The 26,521-nt window shown below is 41.0% G+C and overlaps 1 protein-coding gene across 4 annotated transcripts in view; it reads left to right on the forward strand.

The window, feature by feature from the left end:
• Positions 1-26,521, forward strand: part of LOC122787576 (apoptosis-inducing factor 3-like) — a 1,199,414-nt gene that overhangs the window by 618,177 nt on the left and 554,716 nt on the right. For all 4 annotated transcript variants that reach the window (XM_044054360.1, XM_044054361.1, XM_044054359.1 and 1 more), the window contains one exon: positions 14,916-15,031. In XM_044054360.1, the coding sequence (XP_043910295.1) occupies positions 14,916-15,031 (116 nt within the window). The remainder of the gene's footprint in view (positions 1-14,915; positions 15,032-26,521) is intronic.

Here is a 26,521-nt window from a genome sequence, read left to right on the forward strand (position 1 = left end):
CATTCCCAAAGGAATGCCACAAGGTTTTACACATTTTCATGACAAATTAAATATATTACAGATTTTGCAGAGCTCAAATGTTGCTTTACAATTGTGCCAACTTTCTGAAATATGTTCTCTACCCTGGTACCACAGTTTTGTATAGAAATCCTTAGCTTCACTTTAGGAGTCGGAAGGAATGATTTTCTTTTCTTAAACTGTTATAAAAATTCACATTTTTCTTCTGTCTGCAGACTGACAACAGTCCAGCAAAGTTACCAACATAGGTCCTTATTGCCTTTATGCAGTTTTCTCTACTTAGTTAAAATATTAAATGTTTTATAATCAAAAGCTGCAGCAAACAGTGGCAAATAATAAATTGTATTGCAAATGGAGTAGCTTAAGGTAGCACTTATACTTTGTAAAGTTCCCTTGATTTGGCATAATCATAAGAGGACACCAAAAAGAGCACCATTAAACATGATGCTAAGGTTATGCTTTTTGGAAGTATTGCAGTTAGAAGAATTTTGGTGTTTAATGACTTCATATCTGAATCTAGGAGTCATTCAAGATATATTACCCAACTCAGAATGTGAAGTGGAGAATTGATGGAAACAGTTTTTTTCAGACTTTTGATGATTTTTCTGTAAAGATTTCTGAATGTTGCTAGAATTGTTGAACTACCATTTTCATGAAAAAGTGTGGAGTCCTTAATTGAAAAGTAAAAAGCACAATCAGACTGTTGCCTATCACAATAGAAACAAAATACTTTTTTTAAAATTTCTCCAAATAGTTTGGGTTTGTAATACCACGATGAGAATGGACCCCATTCCTAAGTCAAAATATGATTAAAGTTCATGAAATTACTATTGCTTCAATCTTTAATGTCAGCCAGAAGTGCTCTTTGCAGCACCAGCAGTGTGCCTAGTAATGACTTCTGCAATTCGTACGGAGTTACATTTATTGGTAATGTATCTAAATGCGATTGTAGATTCTTTTTTACAAGACCCTTTGCTTCTAGTACTGTTGGAACTGTCTAGGTATCTTTCTTCCACATTGCTCCTGTTTCTGCCTGCAAATCCTGATATTTTATAACTTTGCGTCTCTCTGTTCGCAAAGTACTGTAGTCACTGGGTGTAGTGGTTTCAGTGATAAATGCTACTTTTGTCTTCTTTTCATGGACCACTGTATCTGTTTTTCTTGCATCTGTCTTTTGAACTGTTGGTAATGGATGATCCCATGTGATATAGACTTCATTTTCTACAATGCTTTGTGGCTCATGTTTCCAGTGTTTTTCAGCTACTTCACTATTATAATGTTTGCAGAATCCCCAGTGCAACAGTCTTGCCATATGATTATGCATTTTAGTATACAGTCCTCCTGCCATTGGTATATCACAGCCAGCAACAAGGTGTGCAACTGTTTCTAGTTCTGTTGAAGTACTTCAATGAGGGTTTGACTATGTCTAAAGAAAAGCTATGTGTGTTAAATGAGCACAGGTCATGATGTAGACAAAGTTAATCTGACATCAAAACAAAATGTGAAGTACTTGAAGTTGTGAAGAGAACTAAGGAAACTTCCTAACAATGCTGTTATTTGGAGCATTACCCATCTTCCAGCATTTGGAAGAATATTGGTGGAAAAGCAGCACTGGTATTCATGTCTGGGAATGGGGACATATTAGCGTAGTAAAAAAAAATGTTATAATTTAATGTTTCAGTGACCCTGCCCCAAGAAGATATTGGGCTTCTCTAATAGCTTAAACATGATGATCACTATGTGTGAATGTTTTAAATTAGCAACTAACTCAGTCTTTTCAGCACATGCATCAAGGGATGAATTACTTACAGGATCTGTTAATGCTAGTCTCTTGCCAATGGTGGAGTTGAAATAGGCTCGTTGCATTTCTGGAATGTGATCTGTTGGTCATCTTGAAGCCTCATTTACATAACATTATCTTTCCTACCACCAATAAAAATGATATAGTGATTTTTTTTAATATAGTGAGAAGTACATTGTTTAACCTGGAGTGGTTTCCTAGTCTAGGTAGCTACTATTACCAGCTACTCCCTTTATCTCATTATTTAGTTTTGTTTAGTGTTATAGACTGTGTGTTCTCAACAGTGTTTCAAAAAGAACTAGATCCAACAGTACTTGAAGATCACACAGTTCACTTCTCAGGAGTTGTACACCACTGACCACAGCGAGTACTCCTTCAGTCTGTGTGCTCATGTTAAAGTAGTTTTGTGGGAAGCCTTTGAAATGCCTCTAGTTTTACAATGCAAGGTAAATAAGTAGAAAAATGTGTTGTACTGTTTATGATAGGCTAGATTAGTTTCCTGTACAGTAACATAGTTATTCCATCATGACCAGATCTTTAGCACTTGTAATTATGTCGCAGCATAACCCCAATCGCTAAACATGCATTACTGTTAAGTGAAGTGTTTAAAAGAGTTGATATTTAGGAAGCTTGATCCAATGTAAGTTGTATAAATATTATAGTGTAGATATTTAAATATTAATGCTTTGCTGTTGAACAGCAAGTCTGCACTACCATTTCTGTTACAACATTTCTTTATGCCTTTTAAGCATCCTTCCTACCAGTTTAATTCTTAACTGCTGAATGGTATTAAGTTTACTTTCCTGACTCTCAACTTATTAACAGCCATTTCACATAAGGTCGCAGAGATGTAAAGCTCGTCTTGCATGTCAGTCCTTGAATATTTTTTGTGTCTTGCATCAGACTGCTTCCTGCGTGTGTCCTTCTTAAGAGAAGGATTCCAGAATGAAGCACTGTACTGCACTTGTGACCCCATTAATGCTACTGGGAAGGTATAGCTTGGCAGTCTTTCTTTGTGGTTGCTTTGTTGGATTCTGTTTTTGCATAGTCTTTATTTAGGGAAGTCTGGCTCAGGATTTTTTCCTTGGCTACAGTATTTGGTGTCATTGCATTAAGTTTCTACAGTCAAACTTGAGTCCCAGAATCTGAATTTTTACATTATTCTGCATGTTGTTGATTTTACAGTTTTCCTTTTTTGCTGTTCAGCTTTCCACAGATAAGTATTATTTCAATTAATACAGTGTTTGCTTAATGCACTCAGCGAAACATATGCATATACTCTTCCTGCATATCATCTGTGTATCTCTTGGCTTTGCCCTGTAGATTTTCAGTTTATGGTTACCTTCTCATCAGCCCACCACCTAAATGTTTACTTTGGCTATAAACACATGTAGACCCTCCAGATTTTTAAGTGGCTTCTGCAGAGTACAGCGTCAGAAGCTTTGCCGAAGTACATCAGATCTTTACTTTTGCTTTGTACTTTGCTGTTACTATCTGTACCACTGAGCAAAACTCTGTGCAGAATATGGGAAATATTTCAAAAGAAAGTATTAAAACAGGAAGTTGCCATTCCCTGTGACTTTTGAAAAAAGTAATCTAAAACTTCATGGATGTCTATGCTGTACACCTGAATCAGTGAAGATAGTTGATGCATTGGATTAGGGCAAGCTGTGTAAGGGATGGCTTATCAGATGTTCCAAACAAGTCTGTGGAGTAACTAGCAGTCCCTCAGTTTATGACATGTATGATCTATGACTATAGGGTAAGACCTAGGATATGCAGTGCCTAACAGGTAAGAAGTATCTTGCCTACTTTGACTAAGATCCCGCCTACAAGTTGTAAAATGCAAAAACAATACAATGTTCACAATCTCATCATAACTGGCATATCTAAAGCAAGCCAGGCAAATTTCAGGGATTCAAGGGCTTATATATTGGAATACACTATCTAATAGGGGCACTATGATTTTGGTAATCTTAGCCACAATAGAGCATGTGGCTTCCTCACTCTAAAAGATTGAAAAAGTTCTTGAAGCAATCTTAACAGGCTACAGCACCAGTTCACCATTCAGAAAAAAAAAAAAAAAACAGTTTGATGGCTTGATGCGGCAGGGATCTCACTGGACAAATAGAATCATCTTGTATGAGATATCTGTCTGATTTGTAATGCGGTGATTATCCAGACTTTGTCTTTTAGTAAGCTGGCCCCCTGCCAGCTAGGTTGCACCCATCAACCCAGTCTACAAATAACATAAAAGCGGAAGAGCAGTCCATGGCTGTAGCAAAGCAGTAGGTCTAGGATATACACAGACTGGGGCTGAGATATCCAGAGCACTTGTAACTGTTTTAAAGGCTGCAGCGAGGGAGTCTTGGTCTTCAGCACGGTCTTCTCTCAAAAGCTGATCAAATTAGGGCATTGTAATGTAACTAATAATATTGCAAAAGTCAAGCATCAGATTGGCACAATACTGGATGCATAATTGTTGGTGAAACAATCTAGAAATGAATGTGGTAGTGGTACAATTAAGACATTTGTTTAACTGCCAAGTTTCTGGTCTCCTTAACAAATTGGAACTCATGTCCAATGAGTATCCAAGCTTTTTCATCGTAGTGATAGCAACTTTCAAAAACTCTTAAGATTTCCATAGCCAATTCACAAGATTCATTATTGACACAAAATTCCCCAAAATTAGCCACTGTGGAACTTGTGTTCTAGGTCAGTGAGAAAATTTGTCAGCTCTTGCATAAATGATTCAAGACTGTCAGGAGGGTGGTAAACAAGGAGAATGCTGCAGATCCCCGCCTGTGGCTCGAACATCTTTGGAAGTATTGGTGTAGCCAGCATCAATATGGTTTGGGTCAAGAGGAATTAGTGTATGACCACATTACCATTCATACTTATCTACCTTGGGCTTTGCACAAGCCAGGCGACTGGTGGAACAGTGGCTGTTAGATATGGACTGCTATTTCCTTCTAATCATGTGCAATAAGCAGCACATTGACTGAGAGGACCAAGTTGGAGGTAGTTTATTTTAACTATATCTGGCATTTCAAAGCACAATCTGGATGAGGACCAGAGACCCCTCTTGCCTAACTCTGTCAGTTTGAAAGCGTAACACTGGAGGTATCACCACAATACTGAAAGGACCCCAGTCCATATGAAACTTCACCCTAGCATCTTTGTTGGTCACTGTTGCCCCCTATGTGTCCCCCCAAATCAGGGTGAGCTGCAAAAAAAAAAAAAATAAATGGCTTTTGGCAATTTGGCAATCTTCTGTCTCTAATGAGACCGAGTTCAGCCAAGTTACCACAAAAAGGACAAAGGGTGAGAAGAAAATCCTTGGGATAAAAAAGGTCCATCTAACTAAACAGGGCTGCAAAACAGACTCTACAGTAAAGAAATAACATCTAGAGGTGAAGGGTGAGAATGAGGTCCTGAGAATAGGCAAGCCACAGCTAGTTTAAAAAAAAAAAAAAAAAAAAAAAAAAAAAAAAAACACAAAAAAAGATCCCTACAAACTCTCAAAACAATATCTAAAACTCTGTCATAAACTATGAAAAGCACCATTAAACAAAAAAGTAAGTGACTGAGAAGGTATGTAGACTGACACACTAAGCATATGCTTAGCTCTATAAGGATCCAAGGCTTCTAGTAATTTAACAGATAAGCAAAATGCATTTGCTAGTTAAGCCTAAAGGAATATATGATTGTATAAGAAACTATTAATCCCAAAGTCCGTGCATATTTATAATATAATCCTAAAGTATGCAGGTCAGAAAAGACTATTTTAAAACAAAGGAAAAAATTAGTAAAAAATAATATAAATAACCAAAAAAAAAAAAACACATGGTATATCACTGATGTAAAGTAAATCTGGCTCATAACATTTTTTATAAAAAGGTTTAAAAAATCTGTCCTAGAACCAACTAAACTAGAGCAGGATAAGAGTGTTCAAAAACTTCTAAAAATACTTCCTGTGATGATTTGGAGAGATGGGCAAAGGCTGCCAGCCTAGTCAAATAGAATCTGATATATAATTCTGGCATTTGTAAATAAATGTACAATACAGGCATGTTTTCTTGAGTGTAAAAGAATATTGTGAAATGTGGAACTGCAAAATATGTGACAAAATTGCACTCTACTGGCCCAGTGAAGCATGTTGTGACCCTTTCATATTATAATTCAGCTCCAGTGCGGCTGGATGAAGGTTTTATGCCCATTGTTTTAAGGCTAAAGTTTATGACCAGAATTTAGCTGTGGAATGTGCTTTATTGCTCTAGTTTCTGTTAGAATATACATGTGAAATGCCTTGTATTATTGTAAGTTCTGAGCAGGTGTTAGATTGCTAAATAATGCAGTTTGTGGCCTGAGAACTTAGACCAGGTGTTAAGATGATGCAATATGAATACTGGGAAAACCTAAGTATCAAAAATGATGTAATTTGGGAGGGCCTTAGAGACACGTTTGTTAGTAATGTTTAAATACTATTTCTCACAAGAGACTGGAATCATTTTGATCTGGAGATCCAACTTATCAGTACTCTGCCTTATGCTCACATGTAAGTTTTAGCACTGTGATTTCTTGTAGGTATAGTTAAAGCTAGAAACGATTAATTAGGTATTTTTCTTTGAAATCAGACCTGTCCTACTGTATTATTTTAAGTTTCTGTGTGATCTCTGAACTCTTAGATATCTCTGTGGTGTAGTAGTTTTGTCTTGTCTTTTAATTATTTATTATTAAATATTTTTAAAACCTTCTACCTGTGGCTGGTTTGTGTAGAGATAAGCTCTAGAGTACATTTCATATTTGTAGAGGTTATTGTAATAGGCCACTCTAAGGTAAGCCTTGACTGTGTTAGGCATACTACCATTGGATAATAATATTGCACAGTAATAATTGGACACCCTTTTAAGGGCCTTTCAGTAACTGATGTTATTAGTTGGGTGGTGGTAGTAATTACTACCATATGGTCTGGGTAAAGGGGCACAGCTGGAGAATCTGTGTCAGCCTTTCCCAGGAGTATCTGTGAAGTTGTATAAATACTTATCTCAAAGTGTGTGTGTTTTGTCAGCTACTTGGCAGGGACACAAAGCACTGGTTGAACAGAGAGGGTACTTGGAGGTTTTAGCTTGCCCAGCTAGGCTGAGACCTGGACCCTATAGCTGTGTCAGTGGGGAGTCTTATTTGGGACCTGGTGAGCAAGGGAGCAACCAGCCCCAGACTGACTGTGATCTCTGTGTGCACTTAAGGGAAATTGTACTTTACTGTGTGTATTACTTATCCTTTCCTCTCTTCTAGGAGACGACCTCCCTGGTGTTAGTGGTGAGGATTGAGACTCCTTGATTGCTGGGCCAGGGCACTGTCTTCACAAGTGTTTGGCAGTGGTGGGATCTACTTCACATACTAATCGGCTTGTAGTGGTGTGGGTAGAGCGAATTCCTGTAGCTTATGTACAGTGATCTCTAAAAGTGTTTTATACTCTAAAACAGCCACGCAGTGTATACTCAGAGTTCAGATCACAATCATTTTATTTCTTTTATTAGCTTAGTGTTAGTCAGGGTGAGCAGGCAGCATGTCAGCAGCAGAGTATGGAAAGCTGACAAGGAGCCAGCTGGCGGAGATGTGCCAGGCTAGGGGACTGGTGTATGGAAACCTGACTAAAACAGACCTGATTGCAGCTACATCAGAAAACAGTAGCCTGGAGGACAATCAGACTGACAGTGGAGATGCAATATCCTTGGAGAATGGACAGCTCAACCTTTCTGCAATGGACTAAAAATCCAGCTGGAGCTGAAGAGACCTGAGTTGGAGGCCAGGCGTGTGGAACTAGAAGCAGCTGAGAAAATGAGGAGTCTACAATCTGAGGAAAATGAACAGCAGAGTAGGCATGAGAGGGAAATGCTGACTCTTCATCAGAGTCATGGAGGTAATGGGGAAGGGAGTAACCGGACCCCAGAAGCACAAAAGGTCAAATAATTTCTTCCACAGTTTAAAGAGAGGGATAATTTTGATAGCTTCATTCATATGTTTGAGAGGGTATGTAAACAATATGAAGTTGACCAAGGGCTCTGGGTATGGTTCCTGACCCCCTTAATCCATGGTAAAGCTGTAACGTCTTTAGCAAAAATGCATGACACTGACTGCTTTCATTATACTGCTGTAAAAAGACATTTATTAAAATGTTTTGCACTAACGCCTGAAATGTATAGGAAAATGTTTTGTGAGCACAGACACAAGGCAGATGCAAATGTATGTGAATATGTTGTTGAACTGAGCACTTATTTTCATAGCTGGGTGAGTGGATGTCAGGTCACCACTTTTGAAGGGCTGGCAGACCTTTTGGCAAGGGAACAAGCCCTTAGCACTTTGCCTGAGGACATGAGGATCTGGTTAGCTGATAGACAGTGTGCTACTTCAGAGGAGTTGGGGAAGAAGGGAGACCTATACCTAGCAAGCAGGGCAGCCCTGCACGGGAAAGAGACCCCCCAGTGCTGCTCATGGGACTAAAGCAACCCATGGTGGGCAGCACAGACTGCCCCAACAGAATCCGCCAGTAGCAGGGGAAGCCACTAGTCCAGGTACACATCCAGGAGCTAGGGTTAAATGTTTTGAATGCAACCAGTGGGGCCATGTGGCATACAGATGTCCACGGAGGCAAAGTGGGGAACCAAAGGTGAGGGAGCCAGTAAGTGGGAAAGACAAAATGCCAACAGTGGGTTGTCTTGAGACAACAGGGGTATGGAACTACCATCCTGCAGATGTCCTGAGAGGGTGAACGATTTGGATGAGGCAGTACTGTGTACTTATGCAGTTACATGCGGTGATGCTAGGAGACAAGCATGCTGGTCTGGTAGCCTGGGGGAGACCCAGACAGACTGCATACTTGCAGCCAGGACTGCTGAGGTGGTTACTTCAGGGAATGAGCTACTCTGTAGCAGTGAGACTGAATGTGAGCCACAGCTACTTGTGGGTACTGATGTTCCCTTGGACAGGTTAATTGCAAAGGTAGAGGTGAGTAGTAGTACCCAGGCTGACGGTGAGGCATCGCTGTCAGAGGATGCCAGACTTCCTGTGGAAGGGGAGCTGGGAAGGGTTACAAGGAGGGAGTTGAGACAGGCTCAGCTCTCCGACCCTACATTGCAAGGCCTGAGGCAGGTAGCTAGGGAGGCAGCTGATTCTCAAGGGAAGGGGGAATCTGTATACTGGAACAAAAGGTTACTGTACAGAGAATGGACCCCTGAGGGAGGGCTAGAAGGTGAGAGAGTACAGCATTTGGTAGTGCCTAGAGCTTACCGTCTGGTGCTTCTAGCCATAGCCAATGATATTCCCTTTGCAGGTCATATGGGCATAAAATGTACAAAGAAGCGTATTATGCAAAACTTCTATTATCCTGGAATTTCCAGAGATGTAACAGGGCACTGCAGGACCTGTGAGCATTGCCAAAAGGTACGCATGACAGGAGACAAGGTGAGAGCTCCTTTGATGCCTATGCCTGTGATTGAGGAGCCATTTCAGAGGGTAGCTATGGATATTGTGGGTCCTCTGAGTACCCCAAGTTCCACAGGGAAAAAAGTATATCCTAGTGATTGTAGATTATGCTACACGATACCCTGAGGCAGTGGTTTTGTCCTCCATTGAGGCAGAGAAGGTGGCAAATGCTTTGCTAGAGATTGTCAGCAGGGTAGGTTTCCCAAAAGAAATACTGTTTGACAGAGGTGCCAATTGTATGTCAGACCTGCTGGCTTGTCTGTGGAAGTTCTGTGGGGTGAAGCACATGAAGACCACCTCCTACCATCCCCAGACTAATGGTCTTGTTGAGAGGTTAAACTCCACAATCAAGTCCATGCTATGGGCATTTGCAGATAAATTTTAAGAGGGAGTGGGACAAATATTTGCCCAATCTGTTGTTTGCTTACAGAGAAGGTTCCCCTGGCATCCACAGGTTTTTCATCCTTTGAGTTGCTGTATGGGCATAGGGTGAGGGACCCTCTAGAATTAATTTGAGATGAGTGGAAAGGTGAGTGCGAATCTCACAAGGAGTCTGTTGTGGCATATGTCCTGAACCTCAGGACAAGGCTCAGGGAATTCATGGGCCCAGGAGAACCTGGCAGAAGCCCAACAACAGAAAAAGGTGTGGTATGACAGGAGTGCTCGGGCTAGAGAGTATGCTGTAGGGCAGCAGGTGATGGTTCTCATTCCTTTCAGACACAACAAGTTGCAAGCAGCTTGGGAGGGACCCTAAAAGGTGGTAAGAAAGGTAAGTGATGTTAACTACATGGTGGAAGAGCTAGGCAGACGGCAGTGGCACAAATTGTACCATGTTAACATGATGAAACCTTACCATGATAGGGAGGCCCTTGTGCTGAGCATTTGCAGTAGATTGCAGTTGGAGTCTGAGAGAGATCTTGTGACTGATCTCCTCAGTGAGGCTCGGGTTGACACCTTGGTGGAAGGGGTAGCAATGTCCTAGCAGCTATCTCCTACCCAGGTTCGAGAAATCCGAGCAGTATTGCAGGAATTTGGGGACGTGATCACTGGGAAACCAGGGTGCACCCACCTAGTGCAGCACCAGGTGGATACAGGACCCCAAAGGCCTATTAGGCAGGCCCCTTTTAGGGTGCCTGAGAGAGTCAAACAGGCTCTGAGGGGAAGAGGTGCAGGAGATGTTGGAACTAGGGGTGATTCAGGAGTCCAACAGTCCCTGGGCCTTACCAGTGGTGTTGTTGCCAAAGATGGATGGCAGCAACATGCTCTGTGTGGATTACAGGAAATTAAATAGTCACACAGAGTCGGATGCTTACCTCATGCCTAGGACAGATGAGGCCCTAGAACAGCTGGGTGGGGCTAAGTATCTTACAACCATTTAACTTACCAAGGTTTGCTGGCAGGTACCCTTGACTTTCAGTGCTACAGAGAAGTCGGCCTTTGTGACTCCTTTTGGCTTATATGAGTTCACAAAGATGCCCTTTGGGACGAAGAATGCCCCGACGACTTTCCAGAGGCAGGTAGATCATGTCTTAGCAGGAGCAGGAGGGTTTGTCCTTGCTTACATGGATGATATTGCTATCTACAGCCATTTTTGGCAAAAGCACCTTCAGCATGTCAGGGAGGGTGCTGGGCAGACTACAGAGGGCAGGGTTGACCATTAAGCTGAGCAAATGTCAGGTGGTTATGGCAGAGGTCTCCTACCTAGGACATAGAGTGGGGAGTGGTAAGGTAAGGCTAGAACTTGCCAAAGTGGAAGCTATTCAGGCATGGCCTGCACCTGTTACCAAAAAGCAGGTGAAGGTATTCTTGGGGACAGCAGGGTACTACAGAAAGTTTGTTCCCAATTATAGTACCTTAGCTGCTTCCACTCACAGACCTGACAAGGAAGAACAGGCCAGATAAGGTAGTGTGCACCCCAGCATGTGAGCAGGCATTTCAGAAGCTTAAGGAGGCTTTTGGCGGACCCCCTGTGTTAGCCAGTCCAGACTACAGCAAAGACTTTGTTGTGCAGGTGGATGCTTCAAACTATGGGGTGGATGCTGTATTTAGCCAGATTTCTTCAGAGAGAGAAGAGCACCCAGTGGTTTATCTCAGTCATAGTCTCCAACCCAGGGAGAAATGCTTTACAGCGGTAGAAAAGGAATGTCTAGCCATAGTGTGGGCTCTACAAAAACTTCAGCCTTATCTGTATGGAAGAATATTCACTGTGGTGACAGATCACAATCCTCTAACACGGTTAAGCAGAGCCAGTCAGCAAAATGTCAAGTTGCTAAGATGGAGTCTGGGGTTGCAAGCATATATGTCAGTGCAGCACTGCAGTGGGAGTAGCAATGCCAATGGAGATGGACTGTCAAGACAGGGAATGGGGTGAGGTACACCCAGATAGACCTGACACACTCAAGCAATGTTTCTCAAGGGGCACTTGAAAAACTTGCTTGAGTTCCCTGGGGGGGAAGAGATGTGATGATTGGGGCGAGATGGGCAAAGGCTGCCAGCCTAGTCAAATAGAATCTGATATATAATTCTGGCATTTGTAAATAAATGTAAAATACAAGCATGCTTTCTTGAGTGTAAAAGAATATTGTGAAATGTTTAACTGCAAAATGTGACAACATTGCACTCTATTGGCCCAGTGAAGCATTTTGTGACCCTTTCATATTAGAATTCAGCTCCAGTGTGACTGGATGAAGGTTTCATGCCCATTGTTTTAAGGCTAAAGCTTATGACCAGAATTTAGATGTGGAATGTGCTTTAGTCCTCTAGTTTCTGTTAGAATATACATGTGAAATGCCTTGTATTGTAAGTTCTGAGCAGGTGTTAGATTGCTAAATAATGCAGTTTGTAGCCTGAGAACTCAGACCAGGTGTTAAGATGACGCAATATGAATACTGGGAAAACCTAAGTGTCAAAAATGATGTAATTTGAGAGGGCCTTAGAGACATGTTTGTTAGTAATGTTGAAATACTATTTCTCACAAGAGACTGGGAGCATTTTGATCTGGATATCCAACTTATCAACACTCTGCCTTATGCTCACATGTAAGTTTTAGCACTGTGATTTCTTGTAGGAATAGTTAAAGCTAGAAAAGATTAATTAGGTATTTTTCTTTGAAATCAGACCTGTCTTACTGTATTATTTTACGTTTCTGTGTGATCTCTGAACTGTTAGATATCTCTGTGGTGTAGTAGTTTTGTCTTGTGTTTTAATTATTTATTATTAAATATTTTTTCTACCTTCTACCTGTGGCTGTTTTTTGTAGAGAGAAGCTCTAGAGTACATTGCATATTTGTAGAGGTTATTGTAATAGGCCACTCTAAAGTAAGCATTGACTGTTAGTCATATTACCATTGGGTAATAGTATTGCACAGTAATAATTGGACACCCTTTTAAGGGCCTTTTAATAGCTGATATTATTAACTGGGTGGTGGCAGTAATTACTACCATATGGTCTGGGTAAAGGGGCACAGCTGGAGAATCTGTGTCAGCCTTTCCCAGGAGTGTCTGTGAAGTTGTATAAATACTTATCTCAGTGTGTGTTGTCAGCTACTTGGCAGGGACACGAAGCACTGGTTGGACAGAGAGGGTACTGGAGGGTTCAGCTTATCCAGCTAGGCTGAGACCTGGACCGTATAGCTGTGCCAGTGGGGAGTCGTATTGGGGACCTGGTAAGCAAGGGAGCAACCACCCCCAGACTGTGATCTTTGTGTGCACTTAAGGGAAATTGTACTTTACTCTGTGTATTAGTTATCCTTTTCTCTTCTGTGAGACGACCTCCCTGGTGTTAGTGGTAAGGATTGAGGCTCCTTGATTGCTGGGCCAGGGCACGGTCGTCACACTTCCAAAGACTACAAAGGGCCAAAAACACTACAAGTACTTCTTGGAGCTTCCACCATGATAGTAAACAGTAAAAGGCACCAAGAACAGCTGCTAATACAGTCCATTAGAATTTTCAGAAACTTTCTGAAAGGGGCTAGCTCCTTTTTGGGTTTATTAAATGCCTATGGACAGAGATGAATAAAATTCTGCTGAATAAATTGTTGAAAAAAATCAAGGTAAAGCACCTACAGTTATGGTAGCCAAAGAAAATGCTGAAAAATAGTTGGATGAATGACCTGTTATCACTGCCATCAGTTTGGAAGCACCAAAAAGATAAAACCAAGGAGTACATCATGCATAAGTAAAAAGCAGGTACTTTGCACTTGATAGCAAGTAGAAAGCTCATGCTATACAATCTAGGTAGCCTGAAGAGAGAGACATCCAAAAGGAGTGCATTTAAAGTGCAAAAAATCCAGTTAATAAATCAAGCCAGACTGTTCTACCTTAACAGGGTATGTTGTAAATGACCTTTCAAAATTCAAACAAGAACAGAATTGGAAAGCTACTGTAGTGCGACCTAAAAACACTGCCATGTCATGCAGGAAAAAATTCAGCAAATCTTGCCAGAGTAGCTGACACAATGGTTCAAAAATTTACTAAAATAGTGAAGCAGATTGAGGGCCCATGGCAACAACAAAAGAAAGCCAAGATCAAAAGTGCCGACTTCCTCCTGTGTTGGAAAGTATCCAGGAAGATTTTCCTGTCTTGTGGAATCATTGTTTAAATTAGTGCTGAAAATGATGCTTAAATGATACTAAAAACCTTGAATTTAATCTTAAAAAAATTACCAAAATAAGTCCAGATCCAATGAAAATAGTGCTTCAGATGAGGTTCAAAAACAATTCTGCTTTCCAGTGGCAGCCAGCTCTGTCATTTCCTATGACATGCGGCTTCCTCAGCTTCCCTTTAGTGGAGAAGCCATTCACACTTCTAGAATTCTGCAGACTTTCTTCACTCATTGCTTCTGCTGTCTTTCATCTTGTGAACACTGTCCCGTCTTTGCAGATAGTGCTTGAAGCAACTCTTACATACTTCCAGTGCTCCTTGGTGTCTTTTCTAATGCTTGCTATTTATGTGACAGTTCTGCCAAGTCTTAACTTCCCTGTTCTTCACATTGGGGAAAATTATTTGTTAATACTGCATCTCTGATGGATGTTGAGGACCACAGTCCTGTCTCAGACATGCAACTTTTATTGCCATTCCAGCATTTTATTTGGATGCCTAGAATGCTCATCAATGTTCACCAGTCTATCTTTTCTCTACATTTTACATGCTGTTTCATTATGCATCTTCCCCTAAAGTGCTGTTCTATATCTTTATGAATTACAGAAAATGTATAACTGGCAATCTACAGCCTCAAGAATATGTTCAAGCCGACTGAAGTCATAGCCGGTTATGGTACGCTGTAACGATTTAACTGTGCCAAAAGATAATCCTTTCAGGGATATAGGCAAGTTCAGACTAGTGCTGATTATGGCCTCTCACATTCTTTCTAACATGATTTTACAAACTCTTCACTTTGTCCAAAGAACAGTTTTCAGTTATGGTATCTCCTTTTGATAAGTCTTTCAGTAGTGCTTTTCAGTACACTTTTCTTGTCCCTTTGGTACCCTTTTAAGGAAAAGGTTGGTTTCCAGTCTGTTGCATACTACTTTGTTTTCCTAATTGTTGATGCTAAATAGAATGCCTTGCCTAAAGACTCACTGCCTTATTTTTTTTCTTTTATAAACAGGTATGGAGGTGGCAGCATATTTGTCAGATAAAGCCGCATCTGTCTGCGTGGTTGGCAGCTCCAAGGTTCCTTTCCAGGCAGTTCTCGGATCTGACATTGGGTCAACAGTTATGAAGGTCAGCACATAGCTCTACTTGGGCAAATCCACTGTACACCAGTATAGTACATAAGTATGTTAACATTCTAAGCCACATATCTGGCTACTCCATTTTCTTCACTTTGCAAATAATCAAGCCTTCATTCAAGTATCAGGCAAATCCACCAACCGTTTTGAACACCGTTGGCTGATATTTTTGAATCCTAACACTGATACTGAACTGAATTCCATTCTGCTGTTTACGTGTTGCTGTACATGCTGTATACAGAGTTGTCTAGAAGGAAATCTAGTTTAGTGGTCAAGGCACAGATTTTGAAGAGACCTAGTTCTAATTATGTGAATAAGCCTGAACTGCTTCTTGTTTAATAGTGCTAATGTACTTCTGTGCATACGAGTCTGAGATGGCAGCAACTTTTTTTTTTTTTGGATTGTAAGAAATTATTTAATATAATGTAAATAACAAAAACTTTTAACAGTTTGTTTTTTTTCATTCATGCCACCAATACCCTAAAAGCATGCAAGTTAGTTGTAAGTGAATTAATTCAATGAATGCTGCTCAGTTGTGTGGAACATATGAAAGGTAAGTAATCACATAACCTGTGGCATACATTGTCAGGCTCTAAGAAAGTGACAGCCATTGTTTATGAGTGCATGCATTCCAAAATTCCAGGAAATACTGAATGTTAAACTGTACTTTGAGGTGCCATTCTGGTTATTAGGACACTGAAGTAGAGATTTTGGTTTGGGATCGATATATGAGTTAGGACAATTTGCTTACGTTTTTCACATGTCCAAATCACCCAGGAAGATTTGCTTCAGAGACCATAATTTTGCAAAATGTTTGTTAGACAGCACAGGAGAATATTGTATTTTATTTATTTTGCTTTACTAGTGATATGGGACTAGGGCTAAACTTTTAGGCATTGCTGCGGTAGCGTTGTTGCCTCATACAAAGACGTTGTCCCATTCGATTCTCAGCTAGAGCGTCTTGTGTGTGGAGACATTTGTGAATGGAGGCGTGCCTTCTTTGAAGGTTCTGCGTCAGGGCTGGTAACCCGGTACATAAAAATCCACTACCAATCATTAGCGGACCGGAGTTCCACTGTGGCGACCCCTAAACGGGAAAAGCCGAAAGACACAAACACAAACATGAGGGGGTGAAAATGGTTTTAAAAAGTTTTATTTTAGTGGTATGGGATTCTTGCTGATGTACAAAATGTTAATAAGTGAAATTCAGAATCTGTGAAGCATGTTCTTATTGCAGACAGCTGTTTCATGAGCATTTCTTTATTAGACTATTCTGCATGTACATAGATTTAGATAGGCAAAGCAACATTGCAATAACAGTAAGTATACATAAAAAAAGCTATTGAAAACCTTTAAATCCTTAAAGTATGAGTATATACTTCTCCAGCAATGCACCTTCCAGATTAACAATACATGAGCCTGGTTCATTCTGTCCAGTTGTTTTGGAAAAGAGGGACATTATGTATAATAGGACTCAAGGCACTGGTATATAAATTGTGTATAACTGCATTCACTTACTGGTCTATGGTATCAAAGCATGTAGCCTTACAGGCTTTTGCATACATCTCAGGAGAATTGCTTTCCTGGCATTACGTATGTGTGTTGACTTTTAAAGTACAACTATGAGCAGACTGTATTGGTACGCACACAGCCCATTGCAGGACCAAGTACAGCTGAGACCAAAATTGACATTCACCAGGGCAGGACACAACTCATTAGACCCATTATAGAGTACAATGCCTCTTTTGGTATGTACCTCACAAGACATCTACAACAACTGGGAAGCCCGCAGAAATACCTCACAAAGAAGATTACCGGCCTCAAACAGATGCCCTACGCAGACCATCTCAAAAAACTCCAGCTTTACTCCATCGCATATCGCCTACTAAGAGGCGATCTCTGCCTAACATACAAAGCTATGTCAAACCCAGAGCTGTTGGACATGCTCCATTTAAAGAATTCCCAATCCGTCCGAGCTACACGCTCTAGGGACCTAAACCTTGTCACCACAATAAACAGAACATGCTGGAGGGATAGATTCCTGTCCCAGTGACTTCCCATACTCTGGAACAACCTACCTACCTATATAACAAAGCTCCTCATTAGCACTCTTCAAGAACAATCTTGATGATTGGATGGGAAATAGGAAATTCACCCCGGGGATCACCTCTGTGGCTCTGCTCGACAGGGGCACAGGAAAATTATTTTCTTGGGTGGCGAAAGCCAGGGTACCTTTTTGGCTAGGCTTATATAGGCCCTAGGGTCAGTAGCCTAGTAACCTACCTATGAACCATCCGCCTAGAAAATATTAGCACATGTTCTTCGTGTTTCACTGTTGCAGTCATTACATTTGGGTAATCTGCTGGCAGGTTGCCCTCAGTCGGCCTGAATAACAAAGACTTGGGTTCTGCGTCTTTTTTCTTTATCTAATAAAACTTTATTAGAGCAAATAGCTGGTACTGGACCCCCACCCCTTGTATACAAAAATGTCATATGCATCAAGATGTGATGAATTCATCTATTCAAAAAGGCGTATAAAATATTACATTTTAAAAATATTCATGAAAAAAATTATACATAAAATGTAAACACATACAAATGATATGTTTGCCCAACTTTTTATTGTAATTCATATTAGCTGAACTTATTTTAAATACACTGTTTATACTTTCACTTAACCCAGACATATTTGAAGCATTCAGTTAACTGCCATCATAGTTCTTTGTATTCAAGTTTTGTCTCGCATCTGCAACCCCTTTTACTTTTTAGAAGGAACAGTTCTTTGGTTAAGCAGTCATCCTCCAATGTTATGTCTGTTTAACTTTTTATCTCTAGTTTAAAGCTCTGAAGCTTTTCATTTTCCCAAAATATACATTCACACGTGCCCCTTTCTTCTGCCTCACACCATCACTGAATATCACTAACCTGTGGGCAAATCCTGTTTGTCTTTCTGGAGTGTAAAAAAAGTATCTGTGCAAATGCTTCCAAGCAGATATCCTAAATTTTCTTAATTTTGTAGTATATCTAGTTAATAGAGCTATCCATTTCCAGTCTGCCTTCATTTATTCAGCAGCCCAGCCTCTCATTCTTTCCTTACCTTAATTTTCATCAGACTGATTGTTTTGCTGTATTTTAGCTTTATAAGGCCTACTCATGATTATTTTCTGTGAAGTTGAGTCAGATATTGACTTTAATATAAAAGTCAAATACCATTGTTCGTCAGTTTGTGGTGTTGTATTTCTTAAGTACTACTTTACTTTTAATGTTAATTCAAAGTAGTTTGTAAGTGAAAATCTAGTTTAGCTTCCAACCATGCTTTTGGTTTTCCCTCTTTTAGTATTTGTTCCCAAAATGTGGGATTTGTGCCTTTTTTTTTCTCCATATATCAGAGGCCATTTCTGGCCTTCTCTCCTTTTTCTTACTTATTCCATAAACCTATTGGTAGTATCTGATATCTCCAGCGTCTCACCTGTAATGACAACTAAATATTTTAGAATCCCATTTTCCTTTGCAGTGTCCTCCACTGCACCCCACAATGTACATGTTTGTCATTTTTGGCAATCTCCTGCCTGATCTAAAATTACTAATTCCCATTTTGATGTATAGCTAAGGTTTTGCAGCAAGTGGATCAGTCTAAGCTGTGTGGATTTATAGTACAACTCCACATCTGACATGCTCACCTTGCTTTTGGTAGCATCAGTTTCTCCCATTGTACTCATACTTTTTATTTTCCCAAAATAACTTTAATCTCTTTCTTAAGCTTCAGCCAGATCTTCTCCTCTGGTTGATGTAAGTATGCTTGTCCCGTGTATAGAATTAGAGGCACCACAAACATTTTAATTGCTAGCACCTTACTTTTCTCATCCATAAACATCATCTTCAGTTTACTGACGTTATTGATTTTTAACATAGTTGTGTGTCTCATTTATTTAACTGCTTGTTGTATGTCCTGCTTTAATCAGATTTCCAAATAAGCCATCTTCTGATGACCCCAAAGAAAATGATATCTTTCAAAGTCATATGTAGGGGTAAAGCCTGTCAGTATCATTTATCTTAGATCCAGAAATGTTAAAAAAAATATTGAAACGTTTTTATATGTTCTTTGGATGTGTATGACATTGCTTGCGAATAGTGCTATTTTCTTGTGTTGTACCCCGCGGGTATATCAATATCATTGAGCTTCTAGTATGCTGCTCTGAGGGCTAAACATACATTAGATCAAGTAACATTGTCAACAAGCTTCATAGTTTAGTACTAGGCTATCTGCCCTGGGGCATTTGTAAGCCTAGCCATAGTGATGTGGCTTTCGCCACCCCATGAAATGGTACAAAAATGTACAGAATAGATTTAGAATACTGTGCCTCTGTCTAGTAGTGACACAGTGAAGGTCCCCTTATATAATAGAATTAGTTTACTGTGCCCCTGTCTAGTAGTGACACAGAGGTGACCCCTGGGGTAAACTTACGATCTCCCATCCACTCATCAAGATTTCTCTTGAAGAGAGTTAGTGAGGGCTCTGCCTAACATGAACTGGGATTCTGTTCCAGAGCATGGGAAGCCTCTGGGTTATGAATCTATCCCTCCAGCATGTCCTATTCATACTTGTGCCGAGGTTTAAGTCTTTAGCTCTCGTGGTTCTGATGGATTTGGATTTTTGAGGTGGAGCATGTCCATCAGTTCCTGATTGGACATGGCCTTGTACATCAGGCACAGATCACCTCTGAGCAGGCGGTATGCTACTGAATAGAGCTGGAGTTTCTTTAGTCTGGCAGAATAAGACATATGTTGGAGACCCTTGATCCTCTTGGTGAGGTACTTTTGTGGTCTCTCCAGCTGTTGCAAATGCCGGGTGAGGTACATACCAAATGGGGCATTGTACTCAGTCATGGGTCTGATGAGGGAGGAGTATAGGGGTACAATGACATCCTTGGATCTGGATGCGAATCCCTTCATGATAAGGTGTGCAAGGTAGAATGTCTTCCTAACCACTTTGGCAACGTGGGTGTCAAATGAGAGGTCGCTGTCGACTTGGGTCCCTAGGTCTCTGATTACTTTTTCCGTACTCAGTGGGTTGCTGTCTGTGATAATTTGTGGGTACTTTGTTTTTCCCAAAGGGGATGACTATACATTTTTTGTCATTTAGTTTAAGGCCATGACTCCGGCACCAGTTGTCTGTTTCTGTGAGGCCTTTTTGTAGGATGTATGTGTCCGCTGGTGTATTGACTATGGCGCCTAGTTTGCAGTCATTTGCGAACTTTGTCAGCCACAACCCTCCCATGTTTGCTTTAACATCTGAGAAATAAATGCTGAACAAGAGGGGTCCCAGGACAGATCCCTGTGGGACACCACTTGTGACTGGCTTTGAGTCTGACATTGCTCCAGCAATTTTAACTTTATGGGTTCTGTCCTTTAGCCAGTTTGCAACCCATCTAGTGACATAAGGGTTTACATTTAAGCTGTTGAGCTTATCTATGATGCCTGAGTGGGGTATTGTGTCGAAGGCCTTAGCCAAGTCCAGGTAGGCTGTATGGACTGCTTTGCCCTCATCAATGGCTCTAGTGACGGTTTCGAAAAAGTCAACCAGGTTCAAAAGGCAGGATCTGCCCTTTACAAAGCCGAACTGGGTGGGATCAAGTGTCTGTAGGTCCCCAATGTCTCTGTTTATGAGTTCCATAATGATTCTTTCCATAGCTTTGCAGACCAGGCTGGTTAAGCTTATGGGGCGGTAGTTCCCAGGGTCTGTAGAGGTACCCCCTTTGTGGAGTGGGACCACTGTTGCTGTACGCCAGTGTTCAGGTACATATCCTGTAGTAAGGCTAAGGTTAAATAGCATTTTTATGTGCGGGTTTAGATCCTCTTGGAGTTCACGTAGCACGCAACCCAGGATACCGTCAGGTCCCATTGATGCTGTGTTTTTAGCTTTGCTGAGGGCGGCTCTCACCTGGACATCTGAGATGACAGGGAGATTACATTCAGATGGGATAAGTATTTCTTCTTTTGGGGGTGAGGGAGGGGAGAAATTTGCACTGAACCTGTCAGCCAGAATGTTGGCAATATCTGTGGGTTCACTGTATTTTTTGTTGTTGTGAACTAACTCCGAGCATATCTGAGGATTTCCGCCCAGGTTTCTAACATAGCTGAAGAAGGCTTTGTGGTTATCTTTAGTGGCCTTAGCGATTTTTCTCTCAAAGTTGGCCTTGGATGTTTTTATGAGAGAACGTAGTTTTCTGCTAGTGTTGATCAGAGATGTCTTCCCTTTATGGGATTTTGCTCTGTCGTGCAGTAGCTTCCTTCTTTTGTTATACAATTTGTTAATGGCTGAGGTCCACCAGATAGGACGCTTGCCTTTGGTGGAGAGGAACTTGGATTTATTTGGGATTGCATGATCCATGCATTCTTGGAGATGTCCATAGAAAGCATTTGTGAAGGATTCAGCTTTGTGGGATGTGGTATCCACTGGCCCAGTGGGCTTAAAGGATACCATCTCAGTCTTAAGAAGAGTGAAGTCTGCTTTTGAGAAGTTTTTCACTGTGGTCTTTTGTGCTGGGGGTGGAGGTGGGATATGTATATCCAGGGTTATTAGTTTGTGGTCAGATCTCACTAGTGAGGGGTATACCTGCGGTGTGGAGCATTTTGTCCCCATGTTTGTGATGATCAGGTCTAGTATATTATCTCCCCTAGTGGGAGAGGTGACTAGTTGTTCCAGTGCATTTGAATTTATGAATTCCAGGAACCTTTGGGCTAGGGTGTTAGGGCTAGAATAATGTACCCAATCTACATTAGGGTAGTTGAAGTCTCCCAGTATGATGGTATTTTGTGATACATTCATATCCTCCAATGTCTTCAGGAAGGCTGAGTGGGGTTCCTGAGATTGGGAGGGTGGTCTTTAACATGCTACCAGTTGTATAGCAGTTTTGCCTATGGTTAGTTGCACCTGTATGGTCTCCGATGCTTCATGTGTTGCTACTAACCTGGAGGTGTGGGTGTCCTTGATGAATATGGACACTCCCCTCCTTTGTGGTTCGCCCGGTTTTGGGGCCGAAAAGCATGATACGAGGTATAGCCTGGTAGCGCTGGGGTGCTCTCAGGAGCCTTGAACCAGGTTTCAGTTACGGCACAGACGTTGATGTTCTCCATACTGAGGAGTGCATAGAGTGCCTGCATCTTGAGATTTAGACTTCTGGCGTTGAGCAGCATTACCCTTAGTTTTTTTCCATTTTTGTTTTCTAAGGAGGTGGGATTGTCTTTTGAGCCTTGCCTAAAAAAGGCACTACGGGGGTGGCAAGAGCCTTAGCCAATATCCGGAAGCCCAGTGGTGACAGGTGCAAGCCGTCCCTTGTGAAGCAGCATGGCTTGCCCAACATGTCATCCCAAGCAGACAGACATTGGATCCCCTTAGAATGACACCAGTACTTGAGCCAATTATTAAAGCTGATCATCTTGTCTTTGTATTGTGGCATCATTCTTGGTGAGGGCAAGATGCTGCTCAGGGTCAGGGTCATACCAGCCTGGGCTACATAATCAGAGAGCTTCTCTATGTCTCTTTTCTTGTAGTCCAGGGAGGTACGTCTCAGGTCATTCACGCCAGCATGGACAATGATGGAGTCATATTTGTACTTGCTTTGGAGTGACCTGAGTGCGTGTGTTATGTGGCGGATCCTAGCTCCTGATAGGCAGCTCACAGTCACCCTTTCCTTGTTCAGCCTGGTAAGCGGGACATCAGTGTGTCTGACTATAGAGTCACCTATTACTAGTGTATCAGGCATGGTGTTTGGCCTTAAGGGCTGTGATTGATTGACACACTGATTTATTGAAGTATGTGTTGCATGTGTTTTGTTTTGAGGTGGTGGATTTTTGGATGTCTGCTTTGGGAGCTTCTGTTGTTTTGGTAAGTTTTTTATTAGAGCCTCTGAGTATGTCTTTGTGTTTTTATGTGTTTGGTTTGCAGTTGTGGTAGGTCTATGTGGGACTGGGTTTGTTGTGTGTGTGGTTACCATGTCCTCCTGTCTGGTCATGCCAGCCCTGAGTTGAGAGAGTTCAGCCTCCAGTTTGGCTATATAGTTGCATCTCTCACATGTATTTATGTTTGTTGGGAGGAGGAGAGGGTTGTCTGTGTACATGAGACAATTGTAGCATTGTCTCAAGATACCCAGATTAACCAGCTGAACTGGAGAGGATGCCAGTAATCTACCATTCGACATGCTAGAACAGTATAAGGGAGTGCTGTGCCTTAAAAGGGAAGTGGATATTCACAGGGGTGGTAGGTGGATGTAGTGCTTACTTTAGTATGAGAGTGCTTACTTAGTAGAGAAGTTTTGAGAACAAGTGCTAGGTTTATAATATAGCGAGTAGTCTGATTATACTAAGAGTAGAGCTTCCTTAAGGGAAAATTTGAAGAGCAGACTAGGCGGAGCCAGAAGAAGTTTAACCGGCGCTGCGTACAATCGCGCAAAGCCGCGCAAACACAGGGAACTTCAAAACAGCTAGAAATGGTGCAAAACAACCAATTACTACAGCTCTTGTGCTGAGGTCACTTCCTACAGGGAGAGGTAGGCTGCTCAAGGCTCCCCACTCCCACTGGTGAGCAAAGAAACTTCCTTCTATCCAAGTAAGGTAATGGACAACACAGGAACTACACCACAGCCCAGAATACAGCAAAGCCTGTAAACTGGTCTAAACTAGTCGAGGAGAGGCGGGAAAACAACGATTATTTTTTTTGTTTTTTTGTTTTTAGATAGAAAACGCACAGAAAATGCAGAAACAGTAATAAATCAGTTACACAGGCTAGCACATTTTAGTGGGCAGCCTCAACAGTTAAATTAAACAAACAAACTTTCGACCAATTTCGACTAAAATGTAACTTTAAGTGCAGATATTAAATAATGCAGCAAACAGCTAAAAAAACAGTTTAAGCTTGTTTAGGGTAAGCTAGAGAAGATATTTCAAGTAAAAAAACAGCAAAGATACTTAAATCAAGAAAGTAGTCGCTTTTCTGAGTTGTCTGTAGCTAGGACCACTCTGCAGGACCACGAGGAGCTTGTCTGAGTAGTATAGCCAGAAAGAAACGCCCAGAGGCGGATTTTAAACAGAGAACTTCAAAAGAGCTAGAAATGGTCCAAAACAACCAATTACTACAGCTCTTGTGCTGATGTCACTTCCTACAGGGACAGGTAGGCTGCTCAAGGCTCCCCGCTCCCACTGGTGAGCAAAGAAAATTCCTTCTATCCAAGTAAGGTAATGGACAACACAGGAACTACACCACAGCCCAGAATACAGCAAAGCCTGTAAACTGGTCTAAACTAGTTGAGGAGAGGCGGGAAAACAAGGATTATTTTTTTGTTTTTTTTTTGTTTTTAGATAGAAAACGCACAGAAAATGCAGAAACAGTAATAAATCAGTTACACAGGCTAGCACACTTTAGTGGGTAGCCTCAACAGTTAAATTAAACAAATAAACAAACTTTCGACCAATTTTGACTAAAATGTAACTTTAAGTGCAGATATTAAATAATGCAGCAAACAGCTAAAAAAACAGTTTAAGCTTGTTTAGGGTAAGCTAGAGAATGTATTTCAAGTAAAAAAACAGCAAAGATACTTAAATCAAGAAAGTAGTCGCTTTTCTGAGTTCTCTGTAGCTAGGACCACTCTGCAGGACCACGAGGAGCTTGTCTGAGTAGTATAGCCAGAAAAAAATGCCCAGAGGCGGATTTTAAACAGGGAACTTCAAAAGAGCTAGAAATGGTCCAAAACAACCAATTACTACAGCTCTTGTGCTGAGGTCACTTCCTACAGGGACAGGTAGGCTGCTCAAGGCTCCCCACTCCCACTGGTGAGCAAAGAAACTTCCTTCTATCCAAGTAAGGTAATGGACGACACAGGAACTACACCACAGCTCAGAATACAGCAAAGCCTGTAAACTGGTCTAAACTAGTCGAGGAGAGGCAGGAAAACAAGGATTATTTTTTTGTTTTTTAGATAGAAAACACACAGAAAATGCAGAAACAGTAATAAATCAGTTACACAGGCTAGCACACTTTAGTGGGCAGCCACAACAGTTAAATTAAACAAACAAACAAACTTTCGACTAAAATGTAACTTTAAGTGCAGATATTAAATAATGCAGCAAACAGCTAAAAAAACAGTTTAAGCTTGTTTAGGGTAAGCTAGAGAAGGTATTTCAAGTAAAAAAACAGCAAAGATACTTAAATCAAGAAAGTAGTCGCTTTTCTGAGTTCTCTGTAGCTAGGACCACTTTGCAGGACCACGAGGAGCTTGTCTGAAGTAGTGCTGTTTTCTCTAGTGTTGCATCCCAAAAGGTATCCTGATTTTTCTAAGCTTCTTATATGCTGTGATAAAGGCTCTAGATAGAATGTGAACACTGATGATGAGAATAGGCATCCCTATTGTATCCCCTTATCAGTTCTGTTGATGTAGTCATCCTCCAGCTTGCTTTACTTTTACATTTGACCCTTTATATATATCTCTGTATTGTTGTTATCCGTCCTATAGGAAAAATAAATTCTATCAGTCCCCCTCGTAAATTCTCAACTTACCCTATCAAAGGCTTTTTCTATGTCCTAACTGTATTAACATTAATGTTGTACAATGTGAGCATCTTTCTGACATTTTAACATCTTATAAATATTGCCAAATGTATGTCTTCTTTCCATAAAATCATACTGACCTAGGGTAATTAGCTTTTTTAGCATGGCTGCCAGTCTCTTAGATAATATAGACATGAAGACTTTATAGTCATGATTCAGTATTGTGACGGGCCAGTATGACCACAGGTCGGTTAGGTCTCTGCCTTCTTTTGATATGCCTCTTGCCAAGATGGAGAAACTATCCCACCTTTAGGTATATTAAATAATTCATGCCAGCATTTAATTTCTTGTCCTCATGCTGTCTCCCTATTTCTTTTGGCATCTCGCCAGAGCCTGGTGGTTTCCCCTGTTTTGTTTTTTATTTGCAACCCAGATACCAAATTCAGTAATCTCCACCATCAAAGCTATCCCTTAATTGGGGCAGCTGTATTTTTTATTGGACTTTCACGTCTTTTCCTTTAGATTTAGCCTCTGTATCCCTTGCATATAAATGTTGATATACTCTGACATTATTATTGTTTTCATTTCTTTCAGACCCATTACCAATGTCTGTGTACCCTGGTACCTTAGTTTTGTTATCAGTCTTTCTACTTTCTGTTGCCTTAGCATCTTTGTTGTTTCTGGGCTAATCTCAAAAATAAACAAAGCCATGGGAAACCAAAAATATTGACTGATAACCAAAAAAAAAATGCTGGATCCAGTACTGTATTCACTTACGGATTTTGGCTCTCACTTCATACAATCTTGAGACTTAGTCAAAGTACGTGGAAATTGTCATTGCTTTTCCCCTGGCTCTGTTTTCATACAGGAGTAACGCATGATCAGTGTATGTGATTGGATGAGTTTTTGCCTGACTTATACATGTCATGTGTTCCTTTG

The sequence above is a fragment of the Protopterus annectens genome, chromosome 13.part0 (assembly GCF_019279795.1).
Source record: "Protopterus annectens isolate FY-2018-M chromosome 13.part0, PAN1.0, whole genome shotgun sequence".
In the NCBI taxonomy this organism is placed as follows: domain Eukaryota; kingdom Metazoa; phylum Chordata; order Ceratodontiformes; family Protopteridae; genus Protopterus; species Protopterus annectens.